The 17,950-nt window shown below is 45.3% G+C and overlaps 2 protein-coding genes and 1 long non-coding RNA gene across 53 annotated transcripts in view; 2 read left to right on the top strand and 1 right to left on the bottom strand.

The window, feature by feature from the left end:
- The window catches only part of RIF1 (replication timing regulatory factor 1), a 31,423-nt gene extending 26,393 nt beyond the window's left edge, over nucleotides 1-5,030 (top strand). The window contains exons 30-35 of one of the 2 annotated variants that reach the window (XM_052675198.1): nucleotides 293-430; nucleotides 696-773; nucleotides 862-977; nucleotides 1,650-1,803; nucleotides 2,044-2,152; nucleotides 2,978-5,030. In XM_052675198.1, the coding sequence (XP_052531158.1) occupies nucleotides 293-430; nucleotides 696-773; nucleotides 862-977; nucleotides 1,650-1,803; nucleotides 2,044-2,152; nucleotides 2,978-3,198 (816 nt within the window). In that variant the 3' untranslated portion in view covers nucleotides 3,199-5,030. The remainder of the gene's footprint in view (nucleotides 1-292; nucleotides 431-695; nucleotides 774-861; nucleotides 978-1,649; nucleotides 1,804-2,043; nucleotides 2,153-2,977) is intronic. The other variant, XM_052675199.1, reaches the window with a different exon arrangement.
- Nucleotides 4,738-17,950, bottom strand: part of NEB (nebulin) — a 125,512-nt gene continuing 112,299 nt past the window's right edge. For 26 of the 50 annotated variants that reach the window (XM_052675144.1, XM_052675155.1, XM_052675157.1 and 23 more), the window contains 13 exons: nucleotides 12,670-12,762; nucleotides 11,969-12,061; nucleotides 11,349-11,441; nucleotides 10,783-10,875; nucleotides 9,879-9,971; nucleotides 9,514-9,606; nucleotides 9,141-9,233; nucleotides 8,238-8,345; nucleotides 7,840-8,026; nucleotides 7,366-7,458; nucleotides 6,545-6,694; nucleotides 6,168-6,277; nucleotides 4,738-5,552 (listed from right to left, as the gene is read on the bottom strand). In XM_052675144.1, the coding sequence (XP_052531104.1) occupies nucleotides 5,379-5,552; nucleotides 6,168-6,277; nucleotides 6,545-6,694; nucleotides 7,366-7,458; nucleotides 7,840-8,026; nucleotides 8,238-8,345; nucleotides 9,141-9,233; nucleotides 9,514-9,606; nucleotides 9,879-9,971; nucleotides 10,783-10,875; nucleotides 11,349-11,441; nucleotides 11,969-12,061; nucleotides 12,670-12,762 (1,473 nt within the window). In that variant the 3' untranslated portion in view covers nucleotides 4,738-5,378. The remainder of the gene's footprint in view (nucleotides 5,553-6,167; nucleotides 6,278-6,544; nucleotides 6,695-7,365; nucleotides 7,459-7,839; nucleotides 8,027-8,237; nucleotides 8,346-9,140; nucleotides 9,234-9,513; nucleotides 9,607-9,878; nucleotides 9,972-10,782; nucleotides 10,876-11,348; nucleotides 11,442-11,968; nucleotides 12,062-12,669; nucleotides 12,763-17,950) is intronic. The other 24 variants (XM_052675153.1, XM_052675165.1, XM_052675170.1 and 21 more) reach the window with 16 other exon arrangements.
- Nucleotides 15,014-17,582, top strand: LOC128076887 (uncharacterized). The gene is made up of 3 exons (XR_008204719.1): nucleotides 15,014-15,101; nucleotides 15,945-15,976; nucleotides 17,481-17,582. It is a non-coding gene; the product is annotated as an uncharacterized LOC128076887 (long non-coding RNA).

The raw sequence follows: 17,950 nt of genomic DNA, 5'->3' as shown, positions 1-17,950 counted from the left end.
CTAGGAGCTTGGGAGGTTTGTTTTCAGAACAGCCCCAATGGCTGCTCTGCCTGCAGGAGTTGCAGTGGAACAAATGCCACTGCGAAATCAGCATCTTACCAGTGCATTTTTGGGAAACACAAAATGTTTCCTTCAGCAGAAGCCGTTGTAATTGTGGCTTCTGTCCTTGGGTGAATGGTGTTCAGGAATTTCAGTGGCTATCCATTTCAAAAGGAGCGATTCTGTCTCTTTGGACTCCCTTCAGCAGACTGTAGTGGTTCATGCTATCAAAACTACTTCTCTCTGACAACAGATTCGTCGGGTCTCTTTTGCAAATCCTATTTATCAAGAAGGACTGGCTGATGACATAGACAGGAGAAGTCCTGTCATTAGATCCCATTCTTCACCGTCTTCACGAAGTCTTAAAATCTTATCTAATATTCAGACTAAGGTAACTTCAGATTTTTTTTTTGCATTAGTCTTCAGTTTCTCAGAGTGACGTAGCCAGCTGTAACGTGTGCCTGTAGTTCCTTGCAAACAGTTGTAAGAGCAAAGAGTAGAACAGGGGTAAGTTTAAGAACTAGCTGTAACTGGTTTGTTCTGTGGCTCATTCTGTTGCTCTGCAGGCCTACATGCTCTAAGCTAGGTAGCTAGAAAGTGAAAATTGGTTGAGTTCTTACAATCCTGAGAGATTTTTTTCCTCTTTTTCTATCCAGCCTATTACCACTCCAACCAAAGGATTTCTGTCCCCAGGATCTTGTAACCCTAAATTTAAGAGCTCAAAGAAGTGTTTAGTAAGAAGTGCTTTGGTTCACGTTTCTTACTCTTTCTTGTATTCAGTTGTGTGACAGTTAATCTAATAATTTTTCTGTGTTATTTCAGATGACAGAAATGGTGAAGGAGTCACTGCCTTCCCCTACAGAATGTGTGTATCCTGCCTTAGCTGGGTGTAAGGCACCCGTTGATGTAATTTTACCTCAGATCACATCAAATATATGGTAAGTGCCTTGCTGCTTTGGAAAACATGATTTAATGGAAACTGAAGTTTTTACTGGATCTTAACAGCAACAAAAAAATGATAAACTATGGAGATCTTTTGCAAAACTGTATCCCCTGCTTCTCCCAACAACCTTGGAATGACTCCAGTGGTCTTTAGGTAAAGCTGTGAAAAGTTTGCACCAAACTTACCTGCAAGACAGAGCAGATGGATCTTAATGATCTGTTACAAAGTGATCAGAGCTTCCACTGTATCAAAGGGGATGGCTGAAGGTGCTGCCATCCCAGTACTGCTTGGGGGCACTGCAGGACTGCAGGCACAGTGGGATTCCTGGTTAAGATCTGCATTACAACCATAGGAACACCAGGAGCTCAGCTCGTGTGTCTTCAGATTTGAATCCAGGTGACAAAAAAAGAGTTGTATTGGAAAGTGCTCTGAATGGCCTTTTCCTGCTGTATTCTGCTGCTTTCCACTGATGTGTGCCTTCAGAATACCACTTTCTGATGGGTTTTGGATACATTGCAAGAAGGTGTGTTTCTGCAAACAAAAATGTCATTGGCATTTTGCTTTCCTTTATTTATGTGGATGTAAATTGGCTTTCATGTAAGAGCACTTCCTGCTGAAGGAGGATGGAGGTGGATCTAATTAATTAACCAGCTTTTCTTTGCTGCAGTGCCAGAGGTCTGGGGCAGCTCATTCGAGCCAAGAACATAAAGACAGTGGGAGATCTCAGTACTCTGACAGCATCAGAAATCAAAACTCTTCCCATCCGTTCTCCTAAAGTTTCCAACGTTAAAAAAGCTCTTAGAGGATATCATGAACAACAGGTAAAGCTTAATTAATCCTGGTTCCCCAGAAGTAACTTAATGAACTACTAACAAGCACTCATCACGAGTAATGTATTTTTCTTACTGGTGAAAGCACTTTAAGCTGTGATATCTGCCCAAGGTGGGCATTTGGGGCGCAGTGTTTGGGCACTCACAGTGGGAATGGCTGTATTTGTTGCACAGTTAAAGCACATCCTGCTGTGTAGTTCTGAACATCTTTGTTCTCTCTGAAATTCTCAGGTAAAATCTCGAGGGTGTGAAGAAATTGGAGCTCTCGAAGATGTGGAGAGAACAGTAAACAGTGCAGGGGATAAATCTCCTCCTGGGGATGAGGAAAAACTTGCAACAGGTAACTTGCCTGCATGTTACTTAGGGTCTGGCTGTCACTGCTTTCATTCTCTGCTAATGGAACACTTGATTTCTTTTGGGAAGCTGCTAGCTAGTCTGAAGGGATGAGTTGAGTTAATCACATCCTGAAGCCCTCCAGTAATGGCATTTTGGAACTTTTTAAAACCACTGAGGGCAAGATGTGCTTTGTTTTTCCCTACAACTCTGTGTTCAGCAGGACTCTGAGTGCTTTGCACATCTCAGCCCATGCTCCTCCTGAGCTGTGTGATGCTGCAGGTCCTGCTGCAGTCCTGGGTGTGCTCAGGAACGAAGGGGACTGTGGGGCTGAGGAGATGCCTGCAGGTGTTTTGGCTGTTTCCCAGGATACCCAGTTTGGATTTTGAGGCCTGGGGTTTTATTGTTTTGTTTACAGGGATTCTGGGGTTTGGCTTTACAGTTTTAGCAGAGGAATCTGTTTTTCCTGTAAGACATTTGAGGCATTTGGTTGACCAGAGGACAGAGAACTCAAGAGTGACTCCAGTCAGTGGTTTAAAGTGGACTTTCTTGGGATAACAGAGTGCAGTGGCAGTGTGTGAATAACACTATTTTGACGTCTCTTCTTATTTTTATTCCCTAACCCTCATCAAATACAATGCAAATCCCTATAAAGAAAAGGCAGTGTTTAGTCCTCAGGGGTGCCCTTGTCAGAAGCTCTGTCTCTCTGATGCTTTGTAGACTGTTTGAATGTATTATTTAATACAGAACAACCTGCAGCATCCCACCGTGGCACAGTAATGCCGCGGTTGAGACCCCACGCCCTGACTGCCCACCCTGCTTTCCTTTGCAGATCTGGGTGAGCCCATTGCCCTGAGCAGCAGCAGCCCAGCCCCTGCAGATCTCCTGAGCCAGCTGGAAGTGCTGGCTGCCCAGTTCACCTCCCAAGATCTCGGCAGCTACCCTGGCAGCCGCCTGTTTGAGATGCAGGAGAAGCTTGCCAGCATGACAGACTGCATCATGAGAACCCTGCGGTCCCGATGGACGTCGCCACCCCACGACAGTGCAGAGTAGTTGCTTAGAATTCCTGAGTAAGGAGGATTTTGTTACAAGTTGTTCCACAAAGCGTAGTTTTCTTACTGGTGAGTTAATCCTTGAGCTGTACCTTTTGTACTATAGAAGATTTTTTAACACCCATTTGATCAAAATGTATCATGCTTTACTTCTCCCGTTTGTTTTTTCTAACTTGTAGGATAGTTTATTAGAGAGATTTCTATTACATTGCTATGCATATCTCTTTCAGGTAGTGAAAGAAAACTTGATCAAGTTGTGCAATAGCAAAGACTGTGAAACCAAACTAACAGAGTAGTTAAATTATTTTTTTCAAATCCAAAAAGTGTTCTTACTGCTGTAAACTCCATCTGTATGGTGAGAGATGGCTCTCGCTGCTCTGCTCTCGTGCTGCCCATGTTTGCTTCCTTCAGAGCTGCTGAAACCCTTCAGCACTTCTGTACTGAGGTCAGCTGTGCTCAGTTCCCTGCTGACAGCAGGACGGAGTGTGTTGTTATCAGATCACACTGCAGCTGATGACAAAAGCAACACTGTGAGCGAGAGACTTTGCAGAACTTGTTGGCCTTTTCCTGTGTTCTAACAGCTTTGTTTGCAGCAGCTCTCCTGTGGTGGAGAAGACCCTTTTCCCTTTGTGGAAATAAATGAATTTGACGTGGGTTCTTTGTATATTATGTATAGGCTTGTGATTGCAAATGTTGGTTAATAATTTATGGTTTTTAATTGCACGGAATGCACTGCTGCTTCTCAGAGACCTTCAGAGTTCTCCGTTTTTACCCCTGAAATCTAATTTGTATATATTGGACATTTATGGAAAGGAATGGCTCCAGGTGTCAGAACTTCAACATGTGCAAATAAAAGAGCAATTAGTTTCCAAAGTTGTTAATGTTAATCTTTAAGCTTAAAATGAAACAAATTGCTTCCAAATTGTTCATCCCTTCCTCAGGGTTGCTTTGGAATCTCAAGGTTAGGAGGGAGCTTGGAAGGCCATCAGGCAGAGTGGGGCAGCAAAGACTGGGGGTATCTGAGCAGCAGGATCCCATCTGTACCCTGTTTGTGCAGCTCAGAAAGTAATGAGCAAGACAGAGAGTCTTAAAGGACTAACGTGATCATTACCAGTGGTGAGTGGCTGGAGGTTTTCTTGTTTCCCTGATAACACTGCTTCCAGATATACTTCCTCAGGTTTAATCATCTCTTGGCTCCAGGAACAGGGATGTTTCTCTTGCAAGCTGGCTGTGTATACCGCAATATGCTGTGAGTTCTCTTTAAACAAAGGCCTCAGGGTTAAAGTTGCAAATCTTCCTGCTATGAGCTCACTTTGCTTTATCCAAGATAGAATTGTTTTCCTGCTTCCATCTTTGGAGGCTGGCTGGTACCAGGTGCTACCAAAAACAAATGACCACAGTGCAAAACAAATAATTGTTTGTCCAGCTTTTTCACCTTGCTGGGACTGCTGCTTCCTGAATCTGCTCTCTTTCTGAATGAAGAAGGATTGTTTTAAGATAAATTTGCACTCTTCAGAGTGAAGTAAAGCATCAAACATGCTGCGGAAACATGAGCTTTATTTAGTCACTAATTTACAAGTAACAACTTTTGACCCCAGAACAGAAAAACACCTGCATAAGAGCTCAGCAAGCAGACAGAAGAGGCTTTTGCTTTGTGAGATTTCCCCCTTTTTTTACCACCTCCCCTCCAGATAAACTTTGGTTTGAGATCCTAAGCTTACATGGGAAACGAACATGTTTGAAAGTTTCAGGACAGCCCACAAAGATTCTCTCCTCATGGGAGAATGAATAAAGTAATGGTTGGTAATCATAGTCTCCAGAACAGGTACAAAAGCTCAGTGATACGGAACTGTGTTGTGATTTTGGCATTGCTTAAAACATGTTGATGGTATTGTATGCTTAAATGTCTTAAAGGAAGATGCAGGCAATTTCAGGTTTTGGACACCAGAAGCAAGGCAGCTCTCATGAGCAGCACCAGGTGGTGTTTGCAGGTAGTTTTCAGAAACAATTTGAAGGGAAGAAGTTTCAAGAGTGTTTTGTTATATGTATTTTTTTTCTCTCCCCATGCTGGTTTGTAAAGCACTGCCACTCACCATGGAAGACAGTGCAGTGCTTTGGTGGTAGAAAGTTCTGTTGCTGACAGTGGGAAATGGCTGTGCCTGGGGAGGGCTGTTCTGTGGCTCACACAGCCTCCACGTAGTTGGCTGGCAGCATGCCTGTCTTGCCAGTTCTCTGCACGGTCCCATACATCCAGCCTTCATCAATGGCTTGCACGTTGACAATTGTGTCACCATCTTTGAAGGAAACCTCGTCGGCGTCGGCTGCTGTGTAGTCATACATGGCCCTGTATGTCTTCTGTGAATTGGAATAAAGAGGGGGAAATTAAGAGCTGTTCACATCACTGCTGTTAGGTTTTGCTCAGAGTCCAACTACGTGGAGGGTGGGTGAAGCTGTGACTGATGGCGTTACTGAAAAGTACCACCAGTGGTAGAGTTTTGGCTGGGCTCTTAAATATTCTGGTTTCGGATCACAGAATATTGAAAATACAGATTTTGAATTGTCCAGTCTTTGTAAGGTATTTTCTGTTTGCATTCCTTTGAGGCAGTTGCAGCCTCCTTGGTCCTGCGAGGGGCAGCCAGCCCCCCACCTTGTGCCTTTGGGCTCTAGTGCTTTAGCTGGACCAGACCTTGTCAGAGTGTATTTGAGTACCACTGTTTGAACAGTTTGTCAGCTCAGGTTAGCTCCAGCCACAGCTGCAGGGTCTGACTTCTCTGGGAGAGAGAAAATGTAAGATTAAGCTTTCAAGCTAAGGGTCTACTGTTAAACAACAGAGCTGCTGCACCTTCAGCTGGTTTTGCAGCGAACCTCAGCCTGTGGATTCTTCTATTCTCTCCTGCATGAACAGCAGCCCTGCTCACTCAAACGGCTATGAGCTGGGGAGGGGCAGTGCAGTGGCCCAGAGCTACTTACCCCAGCAGTGGATGGGTGGGAAGGAACTGATGACACGGTGGTTTGCTGAGTGACAACAGATGCTGATCTCTGTTGTGGCAGCTCTATGGTCTTAGCATGTTTATAACCCACTAGGAAAGGAGAAAACAAATGGTTAGTTTACAGTTTAATGCTTTTAGTTGTTATGGAACTGGCAGGGGAGCGCAGTTGCCCTGACTAAGGATCCTGGGATGGATCGGGAGGTGATCAGACCTGCCCTTTATCCACAGCACTACAACTGCAGTTGGTCAGGGCCAAAGCTCTGCACTCAGTGTGCTCCAGCTGTGAGTCCTGTCCCAGCAGAGGGGCTGGGCACTGCCTGGCCCCAGCAGTGAGGAGCTGCAGCTTTGTTCCCATACCTGTGGCAGTGGTGGTAAAGAAGCCTTCGTTGCTGTAGTAGGACAGGTGCTGATTCACCCCCTCCGAGGGCTCTGATTTCTCATCCCCTCCGCTGATGCTCAGGGCACTGGCAGAGCGGGAGTGTTCCCTGCTGCGGCGCTGCGCTTGGACTGCCAGGAGAAAACCAGTTGGTTATGGTGTGAGGTATAAAGCAGGGAGCTGCCAGCCAGCTGGGGGTGGGCAGAAGTGGTTGCTGGCCCTTGCTAAGCATAAAAAAGAAGCACAGTTCTTATGTTCCTCGTTTATTTCTAATATCCAGATTTGTTCTTCTCCCACTCTTGTGCTTGCTACATCCAAAATTTGTACTCAAATTACTGCTTGCCTCCCTTTGTCAGCTGCCAAAGTGCAATGGCCCCACGCTGTTCTGCCTCTCATGCCCACTTTTCTCAAGCGCTGAGCAGGGAAGAGAACTGAGGTACAGCACTTCAGGAGCTAAAAAGGAGGCAAGTGTTTCAGGCAAGCAGCTGTGCTGTCTGTGGAGCTATGAATCCCATACAGCCCTGTGCCAGAGGAGCACTTGCATAGTTAGTAAGATGAACTTTGTGAGAACCAGCTCTATGGAGCAGTTTCTCCTCTCCTTTGTTCTCACTGCCATTAATTCCCACTAGAACTGTGCCTATGTATAACTGTGGAAATCACTGCTAACATAGTGTCTGAAATAAGCATGTTAGCCTTTACTTGCATTCCTGCACAGAGAAAGACCTTAGAACTGTACTTCAGTGTCCCCAAGCAGTTAAGTTTTCCTGCTGGATTTGCATGAACAGTACAGAGGGGAGCCAACCTGAGATCATGTGTAAGCTCCTGGACTGAATGTTGTCCTCTGCAGGGTCGTAGTCAAAGACAGAGCCGGGATTTGTGCGCCACACACGAAGACCTGCAAGAGAAATGACTGAGGAGCTGGAGCCCAGGCATGGCCTGGACAGCCAGAGCAGAACAGAGTGGTCCAAAATGGGAGCAGAAATATACAGGGGAAAGGAAAGCAGAAGCTGGTAATTTATGCTCATCAAAGCTGTAGAGCAGAGGTGTTGGTGGTGAAAACACTTTGAGGTGAGCTTAAAAATACAAACAAGAAATGGCAATCAAATCTGGCATCTACAAAAGCCATATGGATGGGAAAGACAGAGGGGGCTTTGATAAGGCCACCAGCTTCAATTAATGGTAAATATAAACTGATGATTCCGTTGAGCTTAAATAAAACAACTTTTCAAGGTGACCTTGTGTTCTGTGTAAGTGAAGTAGTGCAGTTTCTGCTTACCTGTCAGATTATTCTCCTGGTCCTGGTCCACGCGCTTTTGCTCCATTTCTACCACTCGTCTCTGAATGCCTCTGTAGCTGATGTCACTGAAGTCCTGCATGTTCTTCTTCACACGTTCTGTAATGGGGTCAGTGACTACAGGTGTGAAAGTACCTTTGTTCTTCTCAAAGTCTTCATGGTATTTCACCTGTCGTGGGAAAAAAAATGTCAGTCCTGTTTGTTTCCTGCTACCATCAAGTGAATTCCTTGCAGAGGGCCAATGCCCTCCTGAAGAGCTGCTGTCACCAAGGTAAAACCGGTCTGTTACTGATAAATATGTATTGTTCCCAAAAAGGCAACCCTGCTGCATCTCAGGAACAAAGTCTTTAAGTAACAGACGTACAGAGAAGTGCTCTTACTGTAGAGATGTGTTTCTGTGTCTCCCGCACGCGCCGCATTTCAGGGGTGTCCAGAACATAAGCAGCTTTGCCTTGTACCTGTTTTCGGAAGCTGTCCGAGTAAAGGACCTGCAGCCAGAAAAAGGAAGAGAGTATGAGGTAAAAAAGGTGGGGAGAATACAAGAGGGAGGGAAAAAAAGAAAGAAAGGAATAAGAGAAGAGAGGGAGAGGAAGGAAAGGGAGAGGGGAAGAGAGGAAGGAAAGGGGGGGGAGGGAGGGAAGGAAGGGAAGAAGAGAGGGAGGAAAGGTGGGGAGGGAGGGAGGGAAGGAAGGAGGGAGGGAGGGAGTGAAGGAAGGGAGGGAGGGAGGAAGGGAGGAAGGAAGGGAGGGAGGGAAGGGAGGGAGGGAGGGAGGGAGGGAGGGAGGGAGGGAGGGAGGGAGGGAGGGAGGGAAGAAAGGAAGGGAAGAAGAGAGGGAGGAAAGGTGGGGGGGAAGGAAGGAAAGGAAGGAAGGGAGGGAGTGAAGGAAGGGAGGGAAGGAAGGAAGGAGGGAAGGAGGGAGGGAAGGAAGGAAGGGAGGGAGGGAGTGAAGGAAGGGAGGGAGGGAGGGAGTGAAGGGAGGGAGGGAAGGAAGGAAGGAAGGGAGGGAAGGAGGGAGGGAGGGAAGGAAGGAAGGAAGGAAGGAGGGAGGGAGGGAGGGAGGGAGGGAGGGAAGGAAGGAAGGAAGGAAGGGAGGGAGTGAAGGAAGGAAGGGAGGGAGGGAGGGATGGAAGGAAGGAGGGAGGGAGGGAAGGAAGGAAGGAAGGAAGGAAGGAAGGAGGGAGGGAGGGAGGGAGGGAGGAAAGGCTAAACACTGCCACTCCCACAACCATAAAGGAATGCCCAAAGTGGAGGAGTGCTGTTTGTACCATCCTGAAGCACTTACCGAGCTGATGTTTTCCTGGTTGCGCTTGGCTCGCTCCATCTCAGGGGTCATCGGGGTTGGGGTGCCTTTTGCCAGCTGTTCTTTGTACAACACCTAGAGTAACACAACGTGCGTACAAGTCAGAGCAGCTCACCCAGCAGCTCATTCTGCTGGTGCTGTTATTGGGTAAGCATACTCAGCACTGCAGGGACAGAAAAGATCTTGGGAAATAAATAAAGCTGCTAAGAAGTTATTGCTTGAGCGAAAGCGAGAAAAGGGGAAAATAAATCGGCAAAACCATGGAACAGAGAGAGAGAACGGGGCTGAATTAGAGGTGGATTTTCTTCACAAGGGTTATTTTTAATCTTAGGCAGGTATCTTCCTCTTTCAGTACCGAGCTGATTTGTTCCTGGGTGCGTCTGACTCGCTCCATCTCGGGAGTGACCGGCGTGGGGGTCGCCTTCCCTAAGCCTTCCTTGTACACAACCTACAGACCACAAAGCAACGTCACAAGTGTACAGATCACAACTGGCGTGGCTGGTTTTAGAATGAACACCATTCGTTATGAAGGGAACAAATTAAGTGAGGAAAAAATATTAAAAAGTTAAGCGATGAAAAATAGAGATTCACTGTAATTTGACATGATAAGTTTCTACATCCGAGGGGAAAAATTAGAGGGTTAAATGAAAACCAGGCAACTTGAGTCATTCAAAAAGAGAACATCTCTATCTTAGCCCCTTCACATCTGGTGGACAATACCGAGCTAATCTGTTCTTGATTGCGTTTCACTCTCTCCATCTCAGGAGTGAGAGGGGTGGGGGTTGCTCGCCCCAAGTTCTCTTTGTACAACACCTGTGGGATACAGAACACGCATCCGGCATCTCACAAAAAAAGCAAGAACATTCAAAAGGATTCCAACACGGGGAATTATGTAGTTATCAGAGTTCAAATCAGTAGTGGCAGATTACAGATCACCGCAAAAAGCCAAACACCCAGAGCTAGTGGGAGGGGTAAGAAAAATAAACTGAAAAAGAGAAGCTTGTTACTACTGTTTGTTTGGGTTAAACTGAAGGGCTCTATCCAGCTACAGCTTCAACCTTGGCTCCACAGGCTCAAGGAAGCCACCAGGGACCCCCAAGAACTAAGGACTGCTCTATCGACCCTGCTGGTCAAGATCCAGGCCAAGGAGAGGATCCCCTCTGTGCCCAAACCCTGACTGCTGGTGTCCTACCTAAAAACATCCCTGTGCCACCAGGTGGGATTCTGGTTAAGGTCGCCTCAAGCAATGCAACTCAGGTGGGGTTGTCCCAGTGTTTGGGTTGGGGTTTTCTCCCACTGAACTCAAATACCCCTGCAAGGACAACAACAGCTTACAGATGCAGCACAGAGAGATGGAGCTGGGGGTCACTTCTCCCAGGGACAGCAGTCTGCTGCTGTTGGCTGGATAGAGCCCAAGTGAGACAAACTGAGCTGCAGAGAGCTCCTAAGTTCTCGGATCAGAATGTTAACACTAAAGCCAAGTTTATTATAGAAAGGGGAAGATTAACTGGCAGAAACAAACCTATTTTTTACATTAAAATCAGTGTTCAGTACGTAGTTAGAATGTTACTTGATTAACATTACTATAGAGACAAAGGGGAAAAAATATCTATTTGTAAGGTACCGAGCTAATGATTTCTTGATTGCGTTTGACTCTCTCCATCTCTGGAGTGATTGGTGTTGGGGTCACTTTCCCCACATTTTCTTTGTACAAAACCTATAGGATACAAGGGAGTATCCAAACATCATTAAGAATGTACTTCCAGCAGCACAGAAACCACAAACAACCACGTACAATAACAGCTTCTGGTTATTATGCTTCTAAGGGGTTAGATGTAGGGCCACTGCGATTCCTGAAAGAAGCAACGGGAGCTTTGCCATTAATCCATTATCAACTGTGTGTAAAAGCAAGGTCGTTACAAGAAACAGTTAAAGAAACTGCAAAGAAACAATGGCCTTAAAAAATAATAAATCAGAGGGCAAACCGTTCTAGTTAAATCCTGCTTCAGATACTGTTAAACAGGGGAGGAGAAATCACAACTCGTTTGCAAGCACAAACTGGGGGTGCTCATGCTACCTGACAGGGGTGTTTCTTTTTCTTTTTTTAAGAGTTAGGAAGCAGAGATAAGTAAAACTGCTACTGTGTGTTACAGACATCAGGTCTTTAGGAATTGGTTTCCTGTCGAGTACCGAGCTAATGATCTCTTGATTGCGTTTGACTCTCTCCATCTCAGGAGTCACAGGGGTTGGGGTGGCTTTCCCTATGTTCTCCTTATATAACACCTATGAGACATAAGAAAGGAGCCAACAGTAAACAAACAGCTCTCTCCGTAGACAAACACAAAGGCATCTTTTCCTTGTACTCATTATCACAGGGCCAAGGTATTATAGATAAATTTCAAGGTACACAGCAATCTTTTAGTAGAGAAGTAGGGCCTGGCATACAGTGATGACTCAATAGACAAGTAAGTACTGCAAATGAGACTACAAAACACTGTGCTGACGATGTTACGGAGATATAAATTATTGTAAAGTGCATCAGCACTGCAGAGAAAATAAAGGAACTGTTTGTTATAAGATTTTAGGATTAGGGGCGTTAAAATAAGCCTTAAAACCAATCCAACTGCACCACGTTAACACAGTCAATGTAAACCACAGTAAGCCACGGTAAGAAGTGATGGCTTATTAAAGTGGCTTTAGAGCCAGGGTCAGCATCATTTTCCAGTAAGTGTCACAACGTCCACTCATTCAAACGGTTAAGTTGTTCGTTTCAGTCGAGTTACAGGAGATGTTTTGTCTTGGCAAAGTACCGAGCTACAGATCTCTTGGTTGCGTTTGACCCTCTCCATCTCTGGAGTGATGGGGGTGGGGGTCCCCATCCCCACGCTCTCTTTGTACAACACCTGCACAGCAACAAGAAGCATCCAAAGAAATCAGAGCGCAGAAATCATCACATCCCACACAAAGCCAAATATCTGAGTCCTGTGGATAGTATCATCTGCTCTCTTGTGCTACAAGCTGCCCTGAAGGCTTGGATTATAGGGTCTGATGGCAAACGTGTCCATGCCTTTATCTTACAGGTACAACAAACCCAATCCAGAAGCTGTCACCATAACACAGAGCAAATGCACCTCCGTGGTGGAGGGGAAGTTCTAGACAGCCTTCAGAGCCTGCTGGAATCCTCCTGATTCCATAACAAGAGCACTACAGTGGGAAAGCAATTACAAAAAACAATCCCCCAAGAACACAACACACACAAGTATATATTAAAAGGGAGTTGAAACAGGGAGCAAAATGGTTAAGGGTATTTAGAGTCATGTAAATAATTACACAGGTGAAGAAGTGGAACGTAAGTAGCACTGCAAAATACAGTGAAAGAGAAAGGAGGAATTTTTAACTTGATTAAACTGATTACGTGGAAGGAAGGAGAGGAGCCATTCCGTTTTTAATAAAGATTAAACAGCTCAGTTCATGGGGAGTTAAGGAACACATCTCTCCCCCCACAAAGTACCGAGCTGATGTGCTCTTGATTGCGTTTGACTCTCTCAACTTCAGGAGTGACAGGTATTGGGGTCCCTGTCCCCAGCTCCTCTTTGTACAACACCTGTGGGTAACACAGGTACGTTAAAACACCAAAAGGAACGGGCAAACAACAGCAGCACGCAGCTTAATGGGAAAGAGACCAAGCGTTATTCAAGGTTGCCCTGAGCCAAAGCCTGGATGACAAATTAAAACCTTCCTCGTAACGATGACATACTTTGCAAAGAGTTTGCTTCTCTGCACCTGTAAGAAAACCTCTCTGCAATAGTAGATGTAGACTTCCTAAAGGCAGAAGGTCACAAAGACAACCAAAAAAGGAACAAAGGAGTAAATCTGTTTCATTTACCCATTCCAAAAGCAGAGCACACACAGCAGGTTAAACCGGCCCCTATCAGAGCACCATGACACAGAGCTCATCCCCACTGGCTGGGATCACACCATGAATAGTTCAGTTTTTAAAAGGGAAAGGAGATAAAATCAGGAGAAAACCCACACGAGATTACACTGAGGTGATTAACAAAAGGAAACAGTTGATATAATTTAAGAACAAAAATTGTTTAAAGGAGATCAGAGTCAAGAGAAAGGTAGGATCCAGAAGTTGTTATTATCATTACGATTGTGAGATCAAAACAGAGGAACAAGAATGATGTAAGTAATGATTACACAGGGAAAAAAAATCAAAGGGAAAAGAAAATTTGTTTTTAGATTGATTATAAGGGAAAAAGAAACTTTGGGTGTTAAAATTATTTAGAAGTCAGAAGGGAGGTTTCTGCTTCTCAGACTACAGATACCGAGCTAACGTGTTCCTGGTTGCGTTTGGCTCTCTCAATCTCAGGAGTGACAGGGGTGGGGGTCCCCATCCCCACGTTCTCTTTGTACAACACCTGTGGACAACATAACCATGTGAAAATAAAGCAAGAGCAACCAGCAGACAACAGCAGCACTGCAGGCTGAGAGACCAAGTGGAACACAAGAGAGGTGGTTTTCTGGGCTGCAAACTGAAGGATTAACAAAAAAACCCATAGGAAACAAAAACCAGTGCTGCCCTGCTTTGCCTGTAACCTTGCTCTCCCTGTAGAACACCTCAATGCTGTGGCCTTGTGCCCAGCCCAACTGGCTCCAGCATGGCTGCAGGCCTGGGAGCTGCCATTGGGCAGCCATGGTAATGAACTCCTCAAGGAAGATGCGAAGGAAAATGCTAAAGAAACAAAGGAACAATTTTTGCTTCGTTTGCCCCCAACCATTAACGTCACCATCACCTATCAGGGCACTGAGCTCATCCCACAGTCTGCATCAGAGCAGAGACAGCTTTAACACACAGCAAAATCAAACCAAGAACCAAGGATTGAAGCAATTAATGAAAGGAAAAGCAGAGAGTAAAGAAAACCAATGTTCACAGCAAAAAAAAACAACACCTGGAATACAGAATCCAAGAGTTACTGTAATTAAGAGAACTAATCAAAACATAGGAATAAAAATGTGGTTAGTAACCATTATGCAGGGAATACCGCCAAAACAAGGGGCAGGGACACCGTTTTTGGTGTCAGTTGATTACAGGTGAACAAGGGTGACTCTGGGTGTTAAAAGGGCATTAACAGGATGAGAAGGGAATTTTCTTCTTTTCAAATGGACAGATACCGAGCTAACGTGTTCCTGGTTGCGTTTGGCTCTCTCAATCTCAGGAGTGACAGGGGTGGGGGTCCCCATCCCCACGTTCTCTTTGTACAACACCTGTGGACAATATGGCTGTGAGAAAAGAGCAGCAACAAGCAGACAACAGCAGCACTGCAGGCTGAGAGACCAAGTGGAACACAAGAGAGGTGGTTTTCTGGGCTGCAAACTGAAGGATTAACAAAAAACCCCACAGAAATCAAAAGCCAGTGCTGCCCTGCCTTGCTTGCAACCTTGCTCTCCCTGTAGAACACCTCAATGCTGTGGCCTTGTGCCCAGCCCAACTGGCTCCAGCATGGCTGCAAGCCTTGGTGCTGCCATTGGGCAGCCATGGAAGAAACCTCCTCAAAGAAGATGTGAAAGACAACACAAAAGGAACAAAGGAACAATTTTTGCTTCGTTTGCCCCCAACCATTAACGTCACCATCACCTATCAGGGCACTGAGCTCATCCCACAGTCTGCATCAGAGCAGAGACAGCTTTGTTTTAACACAGCAAAATCAAACCAAGAACCAAGGATTGAAGCAATTAATGGAAGGAAAAGCAGAGAGTAAAGAAAGCCAATGTTCACAGCAAAAAAAAAAAACACCTGGAAGACAGAATCTAAAAGTTACTGTAATTAAGAGAACTAATCAAAACATAGGAATAAAAATGTGGTTAGTAACCATTATGCAGGGAACTGCACCAAAACAAGGGGCATGGGACACAGCTTTTGGTGTCAGCTGATTACAGGTGAACAAGGGTAACTCTGGGTGTCAAAAGTGTTTTTACTGGATGAGGAGGGAATTTTCTTCTTTTCAAATGGACAGATACCGAGCTAACGTGTTCCTGGTTGCGTTTGGCTCTCTCAATCTCAGGAGTGACAGGGGTGGGGGTCCCCATCCCCACGTTCTCTTTGTACAACACCTGTGGACAATATGGCTGTGAGAAAAGAGCAGCAACAAGCAGACAACAGCAGCACTGCAGGCTGAGAGACCAAGTGGAACACAAGAGAGGTGGTTTTCTGGGCTGCAAAACTGAAGGATTAACAAAAAAACCCACAGATATCAAAAGCCAGTGCTGCCCTGCTTTGCCTGTAACCTTGCTCTCCCTGCAGAACACCTCAATGCTGTGGCCTTGTGCCCAGCCCAACTGGCTCCAGCATGGCTGCAGGCCTGGGTGCCGCCACTGGGCAACTATGGTAGAAACTTCCTCAAAGAAGATGTGAAAGTCAACAGAAAAGAAACAAAGGAACAATTTTTGCTTCGTTTGCCCCCAACCATTAACGTCACCATCACCTATCAGGGCACTGAGCTCATCCCACAGTCTGCATCAGAGCAGAGACAGCTTTGTTTTAGCACACAGCAAAATCAAACCAAGAACCAAGGATTGAAGCAATTAATGGAAGGAAAAGCAGAGAGTAAAGAAAACCAATGTTCACAGCAAAATAAAGTCAGGAAGACAGAATCTAAAAGTTACTGTAATTAAGAGAACTAATCAAAACATAGGAATAAATTGTGGTAAGTAACCATTATTCAGGAAACACCACCAAAACAAGGGGAATGGGACACTGCTGTTGGTGTCAGCTGATTACAGGTGAACAAGGGTAACTCTGGGTGTTAAAAGTGGTTTTAACTGGATGAGAAGGGAATTTTCTTCTTTTCAAATGGACAGATACCGAGCTAACGTGTTCCTGGTTGCGTTTGGCTCTCTCAATCTCAGGAGTGACAGGGGTGGGGGTCCCCATCCCCACGTTCTCTTTGTACAACACCTGTGGACAATATGGCCATGAGAAAAGAGCAGCAACAAGCAGACAACAGCAGCACTGCAGGCTGAGAGACCAAGTGGAACACAAGAGAGGTGGTTTTCTGGGCTGCAAACTGAAGGATTAACAAAAAAACCCACAGATATCAAAAGCCAGTGCTGCCCTGCTTTGCCTGTAACCTTGCTCTCCCTGTAGAACAGCCCAGTGCTGAGGCCTTCTGCCCAGCCCAACTGGCTCCAGCATGGCTACAGACCTGGGAGCTGCCATTAACGTCACCATCACCTATCAGGGCACTGAGCTCATCCCACAGTCTGCATCAGAGCAGAGACGGTTTTGTTTTAACACACAGCAAAATCAAACCAAGAACCAAGGATTGAAGCAATTAATGAAAGGAAAAGCAGAGAGTAAAGAAAACCAATGTTCACAGCAAAAAATCAACTGGAACACAGAATCCAAGAGTTACCATAATTAAGAGAACTAATCAAAACATAGGAATAAGAATGCAGTAAGTAAACATTATGCAGGAAACAGCACCAAAACAAGGGGCATGGGACACAGCTTTTGGTGTCAGTTGATTACAGGTGAACAAGGGTAATTCTGGGTGTTAAAAGGGCATTAACTGGATGAGAAGGGAATTTCTTCTTTTCAAATGGACAGATACCGAGCTAACGTGTTCCTGGTTGCGTTTGGCTCTCTCAATCTCAGGAGTGACAGGGGTGGGGGTCCCCATCCCCACGTTCTCTTTGTACAACACCTGTGGACAATATGGCTGTGAGAAAAGAGCAGCAACAAGCAGACAACAGCAGCACTGCAGGCTGAGAGACCAAGTGGAACACAAGAGAGGTGGTTTTCTGGGCTGCAAACTGAAGGATTAACAAAAAACCCATAGGAAACAAAAGCCAGTGCTGCCCTGCCTTGCTTGCAACCTTGCTCTCCCTGTAGAACAGCCCAGTGCTGTGGACTTGTGCCCAGCCCAACTGGCTCCAGCATGGCTACAGACCTGGGAGCTGCCATTAACGTCACCATCACCTATCAGGGCACTGAGCTCATCCCACAGTCTGCATCAGAGCAGAGACAGCTTTGTTTTAACACACAGCAAAATCAAACCAAGAACCAAGGATTGAAGCAATTAATGAAAGGAAAAGCAGAGAGTAAAGAAAACCAATGTTCACAGCAAAAAAAAAAAAACAACCTGGAATACAGAATCTAAAAGTTACTGTAATTAAGAGAACTAATCAAAACATAGGAATAAAAATGTGGTTAGTAACCATTATGCAGGGAACTGCACCAAAACAAGGGGCATGGGACACTGTTTTTGGTGTCAGCTGATTACAGGTGAACAAGGGTAACTCTGGGAGTTAAAAGAGTTTTTACTGGATGAGAAGGGAATTTCTTCTTTTCAAATGGACAGATACCGAGCTAACGTGTTCCTGGTTGCGTTTGGCTCTCTCAATCTCAGGAGTGACAGGGGTGGGGGTCCCCATCCCCACGTTCTCTTTGTACACCACCTATATGGTAACACAGCAGCGTAAAAAAGTATAAAACACAGAACGTATGTGAGGGATGCAGGGCAGCACAGTTATTTTGTATGGCCACTACGTCCACTAGAAAGAGGGAAAAGTTAGGAATTGTAAATCAGGTAACAATTGTGATCAATCCTGGGGAATGGTTCCAAGCTTCAGAATGGTCCTGGGGATGCTTTGACACAGCAATAAAGCATTAGAAGAGTGGAAGTGAGCAAACAGAGGAAGCAGTAATTTTTAAGAAAATAAAAATCAGAAAAATAAAAGTTTTAAAGGATGGGAAGCATTAAGTGTTACAATTATTAGAAAATCGT

This window comes from Tympanuchus pallidicinctus, unplaced genomic scaffold (genome assembly GCF_026119805.1).
Source record: "Tympanuchus pallidicinctus isolate F22 unplaced genomic scaffold, pur_lepc_1.0 scaffold15, whole genome shotgun sequence".
Lineage (NCBI taxonomy): Eukaryota > Metazoa > Chordata > Aves > Galliformes > Phasianidae > Tympanuchus > Tympanuchus pallidicinctus.
Note: the sequence above shows the minus strand (reverse complement) of the source record. Positions and strands in the feature narration are given on the sequence as shown.